Genomic DNA, 20,109 nt, shown 5'->3' on the forward strand with positions numbered 1-20,109 from the left:
GTTAGGGGTTAAGTTGGAGCTGCAGCTGCCGACCTAAGCCACAGCCACAGCAATGTCAGATCAGAGCCACATCTGCAACCTGTGCTGCAGCTCACCAAAATACCAGATCCTTAACCCACTGAGTGGGGCCAGGTGCCAAACCTGCATCCTCATGGATACTAGTTAGGTTTGTTACTGCCGAGCCACAACGGGAACTCCTAATACAATTATTTTTAATGATTTTTATTTTTTCCATTATAGTTGGTTTACATCCTAATGTAATTTTGACTATAGCAGGCACTCAGTAAATGCTTGTGGAACAAATACTGACAGAACTGAAGCCCACATTTATGAAGAAACATTCCAGTATGTATATTCTAAAATACTTTTAAAAAATTAAGCAGCATAAAAATAAGAACCAGAAAAAAGCCTTTTTATTTTTCCTGGCCACACCCACAGCATATAGAAGTTCTTGGGCCAGGGATTGAATCCGACCCAGAGTTGCAACCTATGCCACAGCCGCAGGCCTTTATATAATTTTGTACTTAGTCCATGTTTTTCTGAGTCAACCTGATCATTGATTTTTATTTATTTACTTATTTATTCTTTATTTTTAAAGCGTACCTCCATAGAGAATTTTCAAGGACTGAAGGAATTCAGTCAGTGGGAGACAGGTACATCAGTTCTTCATGAAGAACCAGGAAGAGGTTTAGTTCATGGACCAAGTAAGCTGTCCAAAGACACATACTAAACAGGAAATGAATTGAGTAAGAAGCCAGGAGAGCAACTATTAGCAGCAAGAAACTAAAGCCAAGAATACCACTATGAGCCATAACATAAGGTAAGCTAAGGATATCACTGACCATGATGGCATTCATCAGATTAAACACTGAGAGACCAAATGAAACACCTGGGGACCCCTGTCTGCAAAGTTCGCTGCTTAGCAACAGGCTCAACTCTTCTGCCTTGGCCTCTACCTCTTCTGGCTGCCTGGTAGAGGCAAACTAGCCCAGCTCCATGTTGATGATCCGCTGGGGCACCTCCATGATTCTGGCTGGCCCACTACCCAGTTCATCTACTGCCAGAGTCCAGCTCCAGCAGCCAGGGATGTGCACCCTGTCGGAGATGGACGGTGTCAGTGAATGCACACGGAGACAGCCTCTTTGTCTCTTTTTCACAACGCTGGACTGCTCAAATTTTATTGGCATAGATGATTGTTTATAAAGACAGTTTTCAATTATACCACAATGTTAAAAGTACACCCGAAGGTCAAGTTCTAAAGGTTAACTCCCAGATTATGCTTCCTCATCACGTGGTACAGTAGTCACACGTTAAAACTAAGATCAATAAGCACAAAACATCATGAGTACAAAACATCATATGAAAATAAGAAGATATAGTACAAAGCATCTCGTGGTTAGCTAACAGATAAAAAGGCTACAGACATAAGGATTTGGTATTCACAAGTCTTGTTTTTAGATTAGTGCTTATCTTCAAAGAGTCATGTCAGGAGGACGGCATGAGAAAATCAACTTCAGTTAGCTATCACTTAAAAGTTTCTAAAATCAAGGACAACTCTCATAGCTAGGTTTCTTTGACCATGAATAATATATGTCTAACTTTATCTAAGTCTGTAGTACATTACAACTTCTAAAGCTTACCAGTTAGTAGATAAACACTATGTTTTTAATTAAATTGGATTTGAATAGGGGAAAGTCCATGAGGATGAAATTTTATATTATTGTTGTAATTTTTATATTATTGTTGTAATTTTGTTAAATCACAAATCACCACAGGAAAATAAGAATGGAAAATAAGAATAATAAGCAAATAACAGGAAAGACTGAGGAAAAACTGAATGACAAGTAAAACAACAGGAAAGACTAGGTCACCCAGGAAACAATCCATGTTCTCCGGCGCAAACGTAGAAATTGTTTTCCGGGAAAGCCCCAATTCTTCCCCATCGACATCAACATGAGAGCTGTGTAATCTAAGGCCTGCCCTCGAATTGCACTGCACAGGTAGGCTTCAGCCTGCCCTCGGTTTTTCACCATACAGGCAGGCTTTTATCCTGACCAGAAGCCCACCTTCGGCTTGCACCATTCAGGTGAGCTCCCTTCCTTGGTTAGGAACCTGCCTTTGGGGTTTTTTTTGCCATCAGGCAAGGTCCCTTCCTTGAGTCCCTGCATCTCCTCGGCTCCCCGCAATCTACAAACTACTACCCCTACTCTCCCAGCCAGAGTTGTGCCAGGGGTTGGGCTGCATTCCTGGCCCTTCCAGGTTCCTGGACCTCACCCTGGTCATTAGTTATTTTCTATTCATTTAACACATATTTATTGAGGATTTACTATATGCCAGACACTGCTTCTAGGTGCCTGGAACAAAATATCATGACATTTGAGTAAAGACCTGAAAAATCTAAGAAATGAGACCTATGGGCCAGCTAATTTAAGGGAAGAGAGTTTCGAGCAGAGGTAGTGTTAAGTGCAAATGCCCTGGAGGAAGCATGCTTGAATGATGGAAGAACCAAAGGATGGTAAGACTGGAACTGAACAACTCAGGAAAGAATAATAGGACATGAGGTCTGAGGTGAGAGGGGCCAGATCATGGAGGGACTTAATAGGCCATAGGAAGTACTTTGAATTTTACTCTCCGTGAGAGGGGAAACCAGTGGATCATGACAAAATTTGACTTGACTTATTCTCAACAATAGACCTGGAGAGGGGAAGGTGGAAAGAGATTGTTAGAGCAAAGGTACTGAATTTCACATTTTTTACAAATTTTTTTATTATTTTTTTTTTCTTTTTAGGGCCGCATCCATGATATATGGAAGTTCACAGGCTAGGGGGTGAGTCAGAGCTGCAGCTGCCAGCCGATGGCATAGCCATAGCAACGCCAGATCTGAGCCGGGTCTGTGACCTATACCACAGCCCACAGCAACACTGGATCCTTAACCCACTGAGCAAGGCCAGGGATGGAACCCGCATCCTCATGGATTCTAGTCAGATTCATTTCCACTGCACCACAATGGTAACTCTTGGATTTCTTGAATTTCTTTTCCTTGATTTAGATCTTTATTTTTATGGAGCACATTTTTCTGTTTCTTCTGAATAGACAGCACATGCAAGATGAAAAAAAAAATAGGGGCAAATGGAGAAATAGACCAATTTTGAAGTTATTGCAACATTTTGATGACAGATGCTGGGAAAAGGGCAACATGGGTGTGAAATGGTATTATATTTGATCATTTTCTTTATTATTTAGGTACTTGCTTTTTTTCTCTATTACTCTGTTGAAAGTAATAGAGAATAAACAAATGTAGCTGTATACCTGTGTACTGAAGAATACCAAGGAAGGGCAAAAATAGATTGAAAGGAGATAGTATTACTAATATATACCAATTGTGAAGTGTTTTATGTGTTTCAGGCACTGTACATACCTTTTAAATACACAAATCACTTAATCTCAGAATAACTCAGTATTATCTCCTCTTTACCAAAGAGACAACTCAGGGACCAAAAAGTTAGGTAACCTTTACAAACTTACCCAGCAAAAACATCAGACATAAAACGAAACAGCAGACACAGTACTGGAATCTAAGTTCCAGTTGTCTGTGAAGTTAGGTACTAGAGAAGAAAACTACTATAAACTAATTTAAAGATCTGCATATGGAAAAAACAGAGTGAAAAAAAGAACAAATAATCTGAGAGGTGAGTTGGGCAGAAATAGATTGAATACACATGTATGTGTTGGGGCCAGAGAGGGAGCGAAGGAAGTGAGGTGGATGAAGGTGGTCAGAGAGGGACAGCGTGTTATAGTCCTTCAAAGCTCAGTGGAAAACTCTCAGGTGTGGTAGAGTTGGTGGTAGGGGAGCCACCGCAGGCTTTCTGAGGTGGAGTCCAAGATGAAAATATTTCCTAGGGCTTGGAAAGGCAGTTTAGGAGAGTGGACTGTTACAATGTACCACAGTGCAGGCGGGTGGTTAAGAGTGTTATGAGACCTGGAAGCTGGACTGCCTTTCAGGTCCTGGGTCAGCTGCTTACCAGTTGTGGGACTTTGGGCAAAAATGCCAACCTCAGTTTCTTCCACTCTAAAATGGGCATAACAATAATAGTACACACTTCAGAGGATAATTGTGAAGATTAAATAAGTTCATCTCTTTCAAGTAATGGGAATGGTTCCTGTATATGGCCAGTGTTAGTTATTATTATTCCCGTAGGTATATACAGAATAGACTGGGGCAGGGATGCAAATCTTGAGGGTTGGGAGAGTACAGAAAAGTTGTAGAAAGGACTGCATGCTGGTGGAAGAGAGAAAGGTACAGAATTATGGGGAAGTACGCTTCAAAAAGTAAGGATAGAGAGTTCCTATTGTGGCTGTGTGGTTTAAGGACCCGATTGGAATTCATGAGGATTTGGGTTTGATCCCTGGCCTTGCTTGGTGGGTTAAGGATTGGGCATTGCTGTGGCTGGGGTGTAGTCTGGCAGCTGCAGCTCCAATCCGACCCCTAGCTCAGGAACTTCCACATGCTGCACCTTCGGCTCTTAATTTAAAAAAAAAAAAAAAGGAGGGGGGGGGGGGAGATAGCTGCTCCAATGAAGATGTGGAAGTGAAGACTTGCAAAGGGGCTACTTTCCAAGAGGTTAAAGCAAATTAATGAAGCTCAAAGAGGCAGATTCTAGTTCCGCTGTTAGATAATACCAGCCGTGGCCAGAAGTGATGCAGTAATGTCAGACTTGCGTAAAAGACTTTAAAGTCAAGAACTGCCTTGGATGAATTTTTTTTTTTTTTTTTTGGTCTTGCCTATGGCATGTGGAAATACCTGGAGCAGGGATTGAACCCACATCATAGCAGCGACCAGAGCTGCTGCAGTGACAGTGCTGGGTCCTTAACCTGCTGAGCCATGAGGGAATTGCCAAGAACTGTGCCTTGGGAGTGGCTAGAACTGCCTGCTGTTTTAGGCCCATTGTATTTTGTATCTATATCTTCATGTTAGTGGAGCAAAGGAACTAAAATATACATATATAAAATAGAGATTTATTAAATATTCTAGGTTATTCTGATCCTGAAACTACTATCTTCTATCCTCTATCCTTGATAGAGATGTTCACTGAAGCTCAAGGCTGTAGAAATAGTCATCAACACTATATATTTGTAATACTTTTTAAAATATCCTGTTACTTAGCCATAAACTAGAATGAAATAATGTCATGTGCAGCAATATGGATGGTCCTAGAGAGTATCATACTATGTGAAGTCAGACAGAGAAAGACAAATATCATAGGCTATCACTTACACATGGAATCTAAAAAATGACACAAGGGAACCCATCTGCAAAACAGAAACAGACTCACAGACACAGTAAACAAACTTATGGTTATGGAAGGGGAAAGGGACAGGATGAGGAGGGGAGGGTGGGGATGAACAGATACACATGCCGTATATAAATTAGGAGGGAGGAAGTGGGATCGATGGGGAGTTTGGGGTTGGTGGATGCAAACTGTTAACGTTAGAATGGTTGAGCAATGAGGTCCTGCTGTTAAACACAGAGAACTGTATTCAGACTCTTGGGATAGAGCATGATGGAAGATCATATGAGAAAAAGAATGTAGATATATGTATGACTGGTCACTATTGCTGTACAGCCAAAAATGACACAACACTGTAAATCAACTATACTCTAACCAAAATAAAATTTAAAAAATTTTTAAAAGCGATTGGGTTGTTTGGTAGATCTTCGCATATTAGTTTTGCTTGAGGTAGGTTAGAAAGATGTGTTTCAGGAGTTCCCTAGTGGTCTAGTGGTTAGGACTTGGTGCTTTCATCCCAGGTTCAAACCCCGGTCTGGGTGTTGTGATCTGTGCAGTTTGGAAGAATTTCTGACATGAGATTGAAAGAAATATTTTATTGAGATAAGGGATGCTGCAAGTAGCATGAAGACTTCCTGATAATCAGGGAGAGCCAAGGATGAGTGTGTGTTCATGTCTGTTTTTATAACCCAGGGAGAGGAGAGGTCTCGGGATACACCTGCAGACCTGCTGATGAATTGGGTAAAGAGGGGTCTTACAACACACTTGCAGGTTGTTTGGAGCTTATAAGGCCCCTATAGAGGAGGGGTGAGGAGTGGGCCACATACCTTTCTTAGTAGGGGGTAGGAAGGAGTAGGCCAGGTTGCTCAAGGTGGGCGAAGGGGCATTGTAATGTGATGGGTGGGGTGATGATAAGGGTCTGGTAATTCTTGTCTTGGCCAGATGCCGAGGTCCAGCCCCAGCAGCCAGGGAGTGCCGAACTAGAGGATGCGCTACAAACGGCGCCCAAAGAATTGGAGCCAACTCCTCAGCTGCATGTTGCAGATGACCCAATTTATTAAATGAAAAGCATCAGTTTTTATACCCTATCACAATCTGGTTTCGTGTAAGATTTGACATTAACATTTGATTTAAAGCCCTTTTGTTCCCTCCACCCAAGATACAAAAAAGAAGGTTAGTTAAAACATGTTCCTTTCAACTTCAGATTTTCCTTCAAGATTACAAATTTAAAGTTTCACATTGTATTTTTCTTAAAAGGTCAACAACAGTAGCTATTCTATATAAAGAAAACAAAGCTTTAATAAGTAATAAACTATGATACCTAACATTCTTTAACTAAAGTTGTATGTAGTTAACAAAATGCATGAAAGCCTTGGGCTCATGGCATTCTTAAAACCACGATTTATTTGGCGCCAGCAAGCTAAGCGCATAACCTATTGTGCTAATTTATGTAAATTTCAAACCACCAATTTCAATAGAAAGGAGTATTATACCCAAAAATTAGCAAATGCCCCCATAAGGGATAAAAGTTACAGGTGACACTGTTATTTGATAAAAAATATATCTATTATAGAAAATAGCAATTTATAGGCCAAACAACATTTTCCCAGCCCCAAACTTCTTTTTAAGTAAAGGGACTGAAATCACGTTACCCCTGTATACTCTCACAAAATAGGTGCCATAAATTGTTACTCCAAAACAAAGGCTTTTTCCATTACATTGTTTAAATAACTTCACTCTGTTTTGGTTCAAGTGTTTTATGTACCCAGGGCAAATCTTTAGCAGTAAGAAAGCTGTGAATAGAGATAGAAAAGGAAGGATAAACACAGAAAAATAGATTAACATTTTTTAGGGGATATCATTTTTATTTTCCTGGAGCCGATGTCTTTCAAGGGATTGCTCTGCAATCCTTCTTCTTTCTTCAGCTTGTCTGTAACTCTGCTAACCAGACAAGCCTCACGCAGGTGCCAACTGTGGCTTTACTTTCTTTACTGGAGCAGCCTTATGGCTCCCGACAGCCAGAGACTTTGACTTCATTCTCCCTGAAGTCCAACGCTGAGATCCCACATCAAGCTGCTACAATCTGTGGGAAAAGAAAAAAAAAAAAGAGTTCCTGTTGTAGCTCAGGACTAAGAACCCAACTAGTATCCATGAGTACTCAGGTTTGATCCTGGGTCTCGCTCGGTGGGTTAAGGATCTTGTGTTGCCACAGATTTGGCATGGGTCTGGCATTGCTATTGATGGGTTACAGACTGGTGATTGCATCTCCTGTTAGATTGCTAGCCCAGGAACTTCCGTATGCTGCAGGTACAGTCCTAAAAAGAAAAAAAAAAAAATTTAAAAAGTAAAAGAGAAAAAAGTGTGTTTCTGAAGTGGGTTTTTTGTTTTGTTTTGTTTTTTTTAGGACCGCATCTGTGGCACATGGAAAGTCCAGGGCTAGGGGTCAACTTGGGATCTGTGCTACGTCTGTGACTTAAACCACAACTCATGGCAATGCTGAATCCTTACAGTTACCAAAGGGGAAAAGTTAGGGATGGGGAGGGGTTGTGATTAATAGATATACACTATGGTATATAAAATAGATGAATATCAAGGACCTCTATATAGCACAGGGAAGTATATTCAATATCTCGTAATAACCTGTAAAGATGGGACAAGGTAAAACAAAAGTGGAAGTGTTACCTCAGTAGACTAGTTAAAATAACTTCCAATAGATTAGATCTTATTCTTTTAGCCCACTCAGTCTCTATGTCTTTTCTCACTTAATTGCACTTTTGCAAGTGATTGCCTGATGATTTGAATTATATAGTGCACCTTGTGTTTAATGCTCTGAAAAAACATTTCCCGATGGTCAAATCTTTGTAAGTATTCATTCCAGAAAGAAAGTCACCATAACCCGGGAGACTATCAGGGCCTGTCCCAAGACACTTTGATGCCAGTTTTAAAATTTTCCAAGGAAGAATGCAAGCTTGCACCTACACTTATCCTTATCTGCAGCCCGATTTTCCACTTCTAAACTATGAGACCCCTTCCCTCTCAAGGGAGAGTGCTGTCCTTAGGGCCTTAGCCGGCTGTGTCCTCCTTTGCCAGGTAAAGCAATTAAAACTATTCTTCTCTACTTCACCCTAAACTCTGTTTCTATTTGGCACAGGTGAACAGAGGGCGAGTTTGGGAAACAGAAACAAAGGCATGAATCATTAAAAACGCATGTGAGAAAGAGGAATGAGATACATATATATTTGCCTCAGGTGGACCACAGGGTATTGTTAAGCCTTTAAGCAGTTGGATGGATGCTGTGCACATGCATATCCAATTAGAATGCTGAGAAAATGCTAGAAACCTGTTAGAAAGTCTAAATAGCAGTTGGTAATGAAAAAAAAAAAACCTGATTGTATGTTTCAGAAAAAAAAAATCAAGGTAAGGAAAATTTGGAATAAAAGGTGGAAGGAAAATTATGGCTTTGAAGGATGAGTTACGTAGAGAATTAGGGTAAATACACACTATTCAATAAAAAATGAAAGGTTTTTCTTCCTTTAAACTTTTGCGGTGAGCTGAGAGGTAACTCATATGACGGAGAACACAAACGAAGATTACAAAAACATCCATTTCCCCTAGGTTGATAAGTACAAAAAACTCTGATATGAGTTAATGCTGTTTTATGAACTTGAGGAAAAGAGAGAAGACCAGAAAAGAAATGCTAACAGTAAATAGGGAATTACAACTAAAGGCATATGCTAAAATAAAATCATACTTTATACTAATGAGAATTAAAATGTAAGTTTTTTTTTTAATACCTTGAGAAAAACATAAGTATTACTCTGAGGGTGAAAATTTGAAAATATTATGTAACTTTAAATACATTTCAATCCTAAATGTGCACTTAAACTTTTTTTTTAAACTTTCTTTCTTTCCATTTATTTTCAAACAAAAGATAATAGATACACCCCAGAAATTGTCAAACATACTGAAGAGACTCCTGTAGAAAAATTTCACCTGGCCTTTTTAAAGGAGCTGCTAGGAAGAGAAGCAAATCATTTTAACTCCAGCATGGGCACAAGGTCGGAGGTGGTTTTATTAAATATATTGGATGAGGTACCAAAGAAAATTTACTTTTTCTACTCTCGACACAAGGAGTGGATTGTATATCCACATACGTATCTATCTATACATACCTCTGTGGATATGAAGACTTCTGAGGACTTGCACAGACATGACTCTATAATTGTAAATGTCCTTCATGATTCAGTTGATAAGCGTTCCTCTAGTTGCCCTTTTGCTGAGGGGCAACAGAAGCAAAGACATTCCTCCTGCAATTCCAACCTGTTTCCTAACTCGTAGTGCAATCAGCACCCAATCAAGAGGGCCTGCAGTAGTTCTAGAGCGGTCTGGCTGATTGGCTGGGCTGTAGAGCGCAGGGGTGTGGGCTGCATTTTTATTCCTCGCGCCATTCGCCACAGGAAGCCTGGACGTATTGAGCCGCAGCTCCTTCAAGGCCCCGAAGTCCGGGACCGCTGTGCGCTTCCTCCGGGAGCTTCCCGTTAGAGTCTGCCTCTCTTCTTCCAAAAATCCACGTCTTAGCGGACGTTCAGAGGGAAAGCCCGAGGTATGGGCGCGCGAAGCTGGGGACGAGATGGAGACGGTTCGCAGGGAGAGTGGGCCCTCCAATTTTCTGAGCTTGGTTCCATTGAGAGAAGGGTTTGGGGCGGGGGGCGGATTCCAATTGGCAAGTCCAAGAGGAGCCAGGGGAATGAGAGTTATTCTCAGTTGGGGAGCTCCCCGGCACCTTATTTTCGGTCCTGGCCGCTCGTCTTGGAAGCTGGGCTCTGAGCCTGTGGACCGCGAGGGTAACCGGGAGGTAGAGCGGCAGCGGCAGCGGGCAAAGTCCAGGACGCGTCGGCGCCCTGCCCCTCTGCTCGCGTGCGGAGGCTGGATGCCGGGTGCGGAGGCAAGTCCGTGAGGCAGCCACCGCGGCTTCTGGCGGCTAGAGCATCAGGGCGAGCGCTCTGCCTTACCGCTCCCCGCGGAAGTCAGGCTCTGTCTCACCTCGGCCTTTTGTGGTTCTGGGGTTCTTGCACTTGGCCAGTCTGCTCTGGTTTCTCCTCAGGTCGCGATGGATCTTGAAGAAGGCCGAATCGAAAGAGCAGGGAAGAAGAACTTGAAAAGGGATAAAAAAAGGTAGCCACTTAGTTTTACTTTCAGGTTTATAAGGCTTAAGAGATTTGGGAGATTTGTTTCTAGCCCCCATCTCTGAAATAAATGAAGGGACGATGATGATGACGATGGTGATGTTAATCTTAGATTTTAGCGGCTTCAGAAGTTTGCTGGCCGAGTTGGTTGAGCACAGCGTTTGCGTGGTGAGCTTCTTCCTCAGCTTTCTGGCCCCCCACTGATGATTACATCCTTTTCTGTGTTGTAAAAACTTTCTGCTTTACAAGCCATGTTGATCGCACACGATCCTGAACCCTGTGTCGTGCTTGTGCTCTGCTTTGTGGTTGAGTCAGTTCCTTCCATAAACAATTTCATGTTTGTGGCATAGCAGATGCGATGGAAGGCCACAGCTACATTAAGGCATTCCTTTTTTTAAAGGCAATGACTATCTGACCCTGTAGAAGAAATTGTGAGGAGACCCTAGTACCAAAGGAATTGCTAGAATGATTTGAAAGATCCTGATTGAAATTATCCCCATAGGGAAAAGAATTATCTTTTATTCTGATCACAGTATAGTGTCTGTACAGAAAATTTTGAACTTTGCTCACTAAGCTATTAGTAAATTAAAACAAATTACTAAACATGTTGATACTATTTGAAACCAAGCTTTTCAGTAAGAGAAAAGAAATACAAATGTGAACATTAAGTTTTTAAAAAGCAATGTTGAATTTGAATTAGAAACTTTAGTGTAATTTCATTTTTTTTTTAATAGTTCCATTTCTGTCTGACTTAAGAGTAACAGTGAGCACTCTTAGTGTCGGATCTTGGTTTCTCAAAAAACCTTGTAAGGAGGAATCTGTATCCCATAGAAAAAGAACTAATAGGAACTGAGCCTGGAGTATCTTGTGGTACCTGAAAACAGGAATGGAGTTCAGTGAATTGTCAAAAAGGACACAGAAACTGGCTTGAGGTGTCTTCCACAGGCCAAATTTGGGCATTAAAAAGAATAATGACTGTCCCTGATTGTATTTTATTCAGTATTTCTCAATCTGTGAATCGTTAATTAAGTTCTGAGAAGAAAAGGAAAACTAAAAGGGTGGGATAAGTAGAGAGAATGTTCTTTGCAGGAAAATGCCAGCTGTCCCACTGAAACCTGCATTATTATAGTTGACTCAGGCAAGGATTGTTAATGGATCCTCAGCCTCTCAGAGAAAGGTTGAATCTAAGAATTAACCCAAATTCTTAATTGGGAAAAGGAAAGTGTGGTTTTCCAGTGGAGAGATTTTGCATTTAGCAGCTGTAACCAAGTGATCAGACCTGGCATCGCTCGTGGTAGAATAGACTGTGCTGGTGACAGGGCATCACCCAGGAAGTACGCTTGAAGAACCCCTCAGTGAATCCAGTGAAGCTTCCAGACTAATGCTGCCCAGTAGAAATAAAATGTGAACTACATTTGTAATGATTAGTTTTCTAGTACCAACATTTGAAAAGTGGAAAGAAACAGGTAAAATTAATTTTGAAAATAAATTTTAAGGACCCAAGTATATTAAATTATTACCATTTCCACATGTAATCAGAATTATTAAAGAAGTAGTTTGCATTCACTGCATTTCATACTTACTGTAGATTTCAGTTGGGAATCGTTTGAAACAGACTTGTCTAAGATGTGGGCATTCTATAAGATATCTGTTCTCTTTCCTATAAAAAGTCAATATTTGGCAGGAGGTGGAAGGTAGAAGGGCTTCTAGATTTAAAAAAGAGACTTAAGAGACAAAACCACCCAGTGTAATGTGTGAACCATAATTACATCAGAGGTCCAAAAAGGGAAAACCCACAGAAAACATTCTTGGAAATTTTGAATGTGGATTGAATATTAGATAATATCAATTGCTATTGATTTTCTTCTATGTGATAATGGTAGGAAAACACGTGAAGTATCACGGTGTTTGCAGCTTACTTTACAATAGTTGAACAAAATATTAACGGTTATATACTTCCTTGTACATGTAAAGAAAATATCAAAATGTTAATGGTTGTTGAATCCAGATGAATTGTATATGGGTAGTAATGACTACTATCTATTATCTTACTATGCTTTGATTTTTATCTGAAAATTTTCATAATGAAAAATCTCCATGTAAAAAAAAGGAAATAGATTGCACAGAGTGGAGGGTAGCTGTTACCCTGTTTGTTTTTTTAACTTTTTAAACTTGGTACCTTAAACAACTGTGTACTTTTGACAGAAACATGTGGTAAGATTGGGACAAGAAGTATTAAGGGTGTGTGGAAGGAAATGCTAAAGAAATGTTTGACAGATTGGTGGTTTTCAGAGGTGGAGGAAAGGGGGACAGAATGGGTGAAGTCAAAAGGTACTAATTTCCAGTTAGAAAATTAGTCATGGAATGTAACATATAGCACTGTGACTATAGTCAGTAATACTGTATTGCGTATTTGAAAGTTGCTGTGATTATATATGACAGATGTTAGCTAGACTTATTGTGGTGATCATTTTAAAAATATATACAAATATCGAATCAGTGTGTTGTATATCTGCCACTAATTCAATGTTGTTATGTTAGTTATACCCCAGTTTTTTTTAAAAAAAGTGTTCGGTAAATATTCCCGACAGTTACTTATATTTATTCCTCAGAAAATAAGAGTACAAATTTTGGAAAAAAAAAAAGGGGGGGGGGACGAAAATTTGAGCCTGCATATGCCTTCATTTTATTTTTGATTCTTAGTGTGCCTATGGATTTCTTTTTTCAAACTCGAAAACTTTTTGTAGTTAAGTAGCTTTATTACTGATTTTAATCTGTTCTTCACAAAACTATGTTTTTCCAGTTTAATTGAGATATAATTGACATATAACACTGTGTAAGTGTAAAGTCTACAGTGTAATGGTTTGACTTATAAATATTGTGAAATATTAGCGTGATAAGTTTAGCTAACCTCCATCATCTCATAAAGAAAGAGCAAACGAGCAGTTCCCATTGTGGCACAGTGGAAATGAATATGAACAGTATCCTTGAGGATGTGGGTTCGATCCCTGACCTTGCTTAGTGGGTTGGGGAACCAGCTTTGCCGTGAGCTGTGGTGTAGGTCACAGACTCAACTTCGATCCCGTGTTGCTGTGGCTATGTCGTAGGCTGGCAGCTACAGCTCTGATTTGACCCTTAGCCTGGGAATTTCCTGAGGGTTCAGCCCTAAAAAGAAAAAAGAAAGAAAAAGCAAAGAACAATACTGTCTTGTGTTGGGAACTCTTAGATCTACTCTCTTGATAACTCTAATATGTGCATAGAGCAGTGGCTGTCAGTCCTCTTGTACTTCACATCCCTAGCACTTCTTCATCTAATAACTAGAAGTTTGTGTCCTTGGACCAACTTCCTCCTGTTCCCTCCTCCCATCTCTAGTAAGCACAAAAGTTAGTTGTTTTTCTATGAGGTTTAAATTCTAATGTGAAATTATGAAGAAGCATGTGGCTTGGCTAATAGATGTAATGCTTGGGTAATAGTACCATTTGGCATTTATATTTGTAAAGATCCTTTATTAAAATGTGGTTTGATAAGCAACTTGCCTTTTGTTAGCAGTGTTGGGGTGAGAGTCAGTGTGGAAGTGTGTTTCTGTGCAGTGGTGATGTTGCATCAAGTATCCTCGTGTTTTAGTTTCAGTCAATCAATCTTGACTTTGGCTGTGTGTGCTGGGACAAGGTAGTGCACTCTTCTTACCTGCAGTTCTTTTGCCTTTAAAGAAAAAAGGACAAAAATGTGCCTGCCTCACAAAGATTAAGATAAGGTTAAATGAGGTCCTGTATGGGAAATGTTTACTTAGTCAGTGTCTGGAACATTTAAAATTCTCAGTAGCTGCAGTTTGAGAGAATGAAAAAATAAATAAAAAGCTTAGCGCTAAAACTCAATTATGTATGGCTGTTTTTCCCCTCTCCTCCTGATTCCAGGGATACTGAAATCATGCCTTTACTGAGAATAGGGTGGGACCAAATCTGAAGAGTTTTATTTGTGTATTTTGTGTGTTTTTATGTCCGACTAACATCACTCCAAAGCCAAATATGGGATAAACTCTGAATTTTTCTTCCTTAGAAGTTACTTCAACTTTTTGACCTCACAGAGTGTAAAGAACAAAGACAAAGATGAATTTACTTTTTGAACTGGAAAATCTGTGTAAAAATAGTTCTTTACATATGTGTGGAACTTAGATATGCGGAGCCTGATTATGGTTGGTTTGCTCTCATATGCTGGGTGGTAGGTACTTAAGGTGGAAAATTAGAGTTAAAGTAATTTCAACCTGAGTGCAAAATAACTGACTTCCAATGCCTTGCTTTGCTGTTTACAAACCATCTTTTTTGACTGTAGTTTTTCTGGGTTGCGTTTATTGCTGTAACAGTCCATTTAGGGCCCCAGACATCTTTTCACAATTAGATTTGCTCATTGAAAGTGATGTAATTACCTTTCTTTTTTAGGGTAATTTATGCCCTGTGTGTGATCACCACTACCCTCCCTTAGTAAAGGATATGATTAAGGATAATATCTATGTAGTAGATAGAATATGCACTGTTAGAATTAATCAGATGATAATTAAGGAGGTTAACTCCAGAGAGCATGAATATTTTCTAGTTAGAATAAAACCAGGAAGCTCTCTTTATTTAGTTTTATTTTTTCTATTGCCAAAGTTGTGTCCCTCTGTGTATTCTTCATAGAAAATTAGGAAATACCAAAGACACAAGATATTTTGATAGAAATCTCAGTACACACTGATAAGCACATATATATAGTTCTAAGAAACATACTTCATAAATGGGAGAGTATTAACCTGTTTTTAGTTTAATTTCATTTTTTTTTTGTTTTTTTGTTTTTTTGCCTTGGCCCAGGCATGTAGAAGTCCTGGGCCAGGGATTGAACCCTCACCACAGCAATGACAATGACAGATCCTTAACCTGCTGAGCCACCAAGAAACTCCTAACCTCTTTTTATTTTAAGGAATAATATATCATAGACATGTTTGTTTGTGTTGTTACTAAATATAAACTCTTTGTCAATTGAGTAAAAGATTTATAACGTTTTTAAAGTTTTGTGTAATTCTCTTGCTGTTTTTCAGTAAAAATGATAAGAAAGAAAAGAAACCAGCTGTCAGTGTTTTGGCCATGGTGAGTTTGAATGTATTCCCTCTTCACAGTGTTTTGGAAATTTGGCTTCTCCTGATCTAGAAAAGAGGTACTTCACCTGGTACCACATATTCTTGGGGAGTATGTTAATGGTGAGGTAAAATGAATTTGTTTACTTTAGCTTGTTTTCAGGGGAATGCCCATCATAACTTGCCATGTGCACTGGGGCCCCACAGCCACCCTTCTTGGCCTAGATTTCAGTATTCTCTGAATGAGTAAGGTGATCTGTTACCTGGGCAGGCACTTCTGCCAGCGATGGTCTCAGCCATGTGGATAGAGGACGTCAGCCACATGGAGGTCTGTTCAGGGAAACACAGGGTACCCTGTCATCAGTGGCTCTAATCCTGGCAGGTTTGAGGTCAAAGTCCCAGGCACTCATATAATAGAAGTTAGCAATGAATTATTTATTACTATGACTTGGTACATGTCATTGTTCTTCTATGCTGGAATATGAAAACTTTAATATGAAAGAAAAAAAATGAAAAGGGAGTTCCCGCCCTGTCTCAGTGGTAACGAACCCAACTAGTATCCATGAGGATACCAGTTCGATCCCTTGCCTTGCTCAGTGGGTTGAGGATCCAGCTTTGCTGTGAGCTATGGTGTAGGTCACAAAGACGTGGCTGGATCCCTCATTGCTGTGGCGGGATCCTACAGCTGTGGAGTAGGCCAGCAGCTACAGCTCTGATTCGACCCCTAGCCTGGGAATCTCCATATGCCGCACCTGTGGCCTAAAAAGACAGAAAAAGGGAGTTCCTGCTGTGGCAAAGCGCAAATGAACCTGACTAATATCCATGAGGACCAGGGTTTGATACCTGCCTTAGGTTGCTGTGTGTGTGGGATGCAGCTTGGATCCACTATTGCTGGGGCTGTGGCATATGCCAGCAGCTGTAGCTCCAATTCAACCCTTAGCCTGGGAACTTCCATATGCTGTGGGTGTAGCCATAAAAACAAACAAACAAAAAGACATGGAAAAAAAAAAACCTTAATTTGATTAATTCTTGATCTCATTTTCTGGTTGCACAGTGGTCCCTTGGAAGTTTTTCTTCTTCGTTTTTTTCCCACTGAACCATAGTGGGAATTCCTAGAAGCTCTTCTTGAATCAGATATGGAATAAGACATGCTGGTTGATGGTCTCTATCTATCTGATTTTTTTTTTTTTCCCCTGAGAATGCAGATTTAGGTGAACTGTGGGATAGAACCCGGAAGACTACTGAATCAATTATGTCTTAGAGTGTACATTTTATAATTCAGTCATAGCACACCAGGCAGTTTTAAAATTGGGGATGGGGATGTGCTATCTTGCAAAAGGAGTATTAGTAAATTGAACATAAAAATGATTATAGGCAGGAAAATAGTGCCTTTTACACTAAGGACTCTCTCTGGTTATCTTATATAAACTTCATCTTCCTGTGCTACAATTACTCTTGCTACAGCCCCACCTTTGTGTCTATTTTTGTTCTCTGGAATTTTTGGGAAATGAGACTGCATACTTGGCCAGTCTCAGACTACTTGAATAGCCAAGTGACAGGTTTTGTTTATTTCATTGTTCTGTTTTTTAATTTTATTTTATTTTGCCATACCCACAGTGTGTGGAAGTTCTCAGCTAGGAATTGAACCTAAGCCACAGCTGGGACCTGAGACATAGTTGCTACACCAGCTCCATAACCTTCTGTGCCACAAGGGAACTTCCTTATTTCATGCTTTTGGTCTTGTGTTAAAAGAAGCTTTGATGTCAAAATAGAGTTTATACCCAAGATTTTAGGGCCACACTGTTGGCCTATGGAGGTTCCCAGGCTGGGGGTCAAATTGGAGCTACAGCTGCCAGCCTATGCCAGAGCCACAGCAATGTGGGATCTGAGCCTTGTCTGCGACCTACACCACAGCTCACGGTGACACCGGATCCTTAACCCCCTGAGCGAGGCCAGGGATCGAACCTGCAACCTCATGGTTCCTAGTTGGATTCGTTTCAGCTGTGCCACAACAGGAACTCCTATTCTCAAGGTTTAATTTCACTTCTGTCATTTTGACACCACAATATGCTTTGTGTCTCACTAAGTACTTTCTGTAGGCACTCAATCTGTACCTTGGAGATAGGTACTATTATTATTCTAATTTTACAGGTGAAGAAAGTGAGGCAAGGCTTACTAACTTGCCCAAGATAGTAGGGTCAAGATTTAGACCTGGAAAGTTCAGGATGACATGGAAGGAATATAGTCTAAGCCTTTTGCTGAAAAGCTATACTACTTATGTGGTTTTTCTGCATGCCTTTTTCTTGAAGAATTGATGTAGAAGCTGTGATCTTGTTTATAAAACCTATAATGACAGGGACATATTAAGGACATTTAACACTAAAATGCTGATGCTATTGACATTGCTGATGAATAAAAATTTCCAGCTGAGACCTTCTGGGATGTTGGGGGTTTCCAAGAACCTCGGGTTCGATGATTCACTTGGAGAACTCATAGGACTCAAAATATGGGCATACTCAAGGCTAAGATTTATTACAGCTAAAAGATACATAGTAAATTCAGCAAAGGGCAAAGGAACAAGGGATAGGCCCAGGAGAAGGCCCTAGCATCCTCTCCCAATGGATGACTCCCTTGTGACAACATGTGTGAAATGCTGTTGGGGAGGCTTATTAGAGACTCAGTGCTCGAAAGTTTTCCTTGAGGGCTGATCACATAGGCACAGCATGTGACAAAATTCCAGACTCACAGAAGGAAGGCAGACCTTCAGCATAAAGCCCATTGTTTGTATGCACATTTTTGGCCACTTGTATCAGTTAGGGTGATAGTAACTCTCCCAACAATTCAAGGTCTAGATGCCAGCCCAGGGCTCACCTTGAATGCAGGCCTTTTTAAACATAGAAGCCTCAGGTTTGCAACGTTAACTGCTTTCTGCACATCATCTCTCTTAATTCTACTAGGAGACTTTAGCATTCTTGAGAAAGTGATCAAAAAGGTGAGGAATAGATTGAAAATTTTCTACTAGCCTTTATTTTGTTTATTCAGGCTTTATTTTGACATTTACAGAAATACAAAAGTAGGATAACATCTGAAGCAGGTGAAGAAATGGGACAACTGGAAATAAGGGTGGGAAAAATACAAGTTGGGCTGCACTTCCTACACAAAGCACTCCTTAAAGATGAAACACTCTTAGAGTTCCTGTTGTGGCTCAGCGGGTTAAGAACTCAACTAGTATCCATGAGGATGCAGGTTTCATCCCTGGCCTTGATCAGTGTGTTAAGGATCTGGCATTGCCACAAGCTGTGGTGTAGATCACAGATGTAGCTTGGATCTGGTGTTGCTGTGGCTGTGGTATAGGCCAGTGGCTACAGTTCCAATTTGACTCCTAGCCTGGGAACTTCCATATGCTGTGGGTGTGGCCCTAAAAAGACAGGAAAAAAAAAAAAAGAAACACTCTTGCTGCAGATTCAACTCTTGACTTTTCTACTTTATGGATCTTATTGAAACACAATTTTTTTTCTTTTTTTCTGAACAGAGTACAGGTAGCAATGTTAAGTGCTTCCTCTAGCCAGGCATTTGTTCAGCACTCGTGTATTATTTAACTTCATCCTCACAATAACCCTATGATGTAGGAACTTCTGTTATCCTTAAGCTCTAGATGATAAAACAGACTCAGAGAGGTTAGATGATATATTCAGAATCACACTGCCACATAGCTGGTACGGGGAAAGGCCCAGAATTTTGCCCATATCTGCTTGCTCTAGAGCCAGAGCTGTTCCCAACTTTAATCATTTCTGATAGTTTATGATTAAATTTTTACTCTCTTGCAATTGACAAGTTCTTTGTTTCCATTATCTTCTGGCCACCTGGTAATTCTTCAGTCATTGAAGACTTTTCCACCTGGCTTGGTGTCTCCCTTTCTACCCTTGCAGCTCCTACTATCTTGCATGACTTTTATGATGTTATAAGGATAACCACTCTTTTTTCCTTTTTTATTTTTTAGGGCTGCTGCACCTGTAGCATATGGAAGTTTCCAGGCCAGAAGTCATTCAGAGCTGCAGCTGCTGGCCTGAGCCACAGCCACAGCAACAGCAACATGGGATCTCAGCCGCGTCTGTGACCTATACCGCAGCTCACAGTAATGCCGGATCCTTAACCCCCTGAGTGAGGTCAGGGATCGAACCTGCATCCTCATGGATACAAGTTTGTAACCCCTGAGCCACAACAGCAATTCCAGGGATAACCACTCTTTGACCTTCACAGTAGCAGCAATCGTTTCCTCCCATTTAAGCACAGCTATCCATGCACACACTCACATCCTGGACTTTGTTGTTATTTGAAACTGTTCTCCCTACACAGTGCCTCTTTGAAGCAGCTGGCTTGAATTAACCAGCTATCCCCTCTCTCTTCAAGCCACTCCCTGTTCCCTCGCTGTTCTCCTTGGATCTTGAGTCCACTGACCCATCAATTTCCCATGAGCTCCTTCCTGTTTGCATTTTCTTATCATCTTAGAGTAATGATTATCACTTCA

The 20,109-nt window shown here is 40.4% G+C and overlaps 1 protein-coding gene across 1 annotated transcript in view; it reads left to right on the top strand.

Annotated features, from left to right (window-relative positions):
* Positions 1 to 9,737: 9,737 nt before the first annotated feature.
* The window catches only part of LOC125111160 (ATP-dependent translocase ABCB1), a 92,590-nt gene continuing 82,218 nt past the window's right edge, over positions 9,738 to 20,109 (top strand). Inside the window, exons 1-3 of the mRNA XM_047752999.1 lie at positions 9,738 to 9,891; positions 10,393 to 10,463; positions 15,546 to 15,594. Of these exons, the coding sequence (XP_047608955.1) occupies positions 10,399 to 10,463; positions 15,546 to 15,594 (114 nt within the window). The 5' untranslated portion in view covers positions 9,738 to 9,891; positions 10,393 to 10,398. The remainder of the gene's footprint in view (positions 9,892 to 10,392; positions 10,464 to 15,545; positions 15,595 to 20,109) is intronic.

This window comes from Phacochoerus africanus, chromosome 11 (assembly GCF_016906955.1).
Source record: "Phacochoerus africanus isolate WHEZ1 chromosome 11, ROS_Pafr_v1, whole genome shotgun sequence".
In the NCBI taxonomy this organism is placed as follows: Eukaryota; Metazoa; Chordata; class Mammalia; order Artiodactyla; family Suidae; genus Phacochoerus; species Phacochoerus africanus.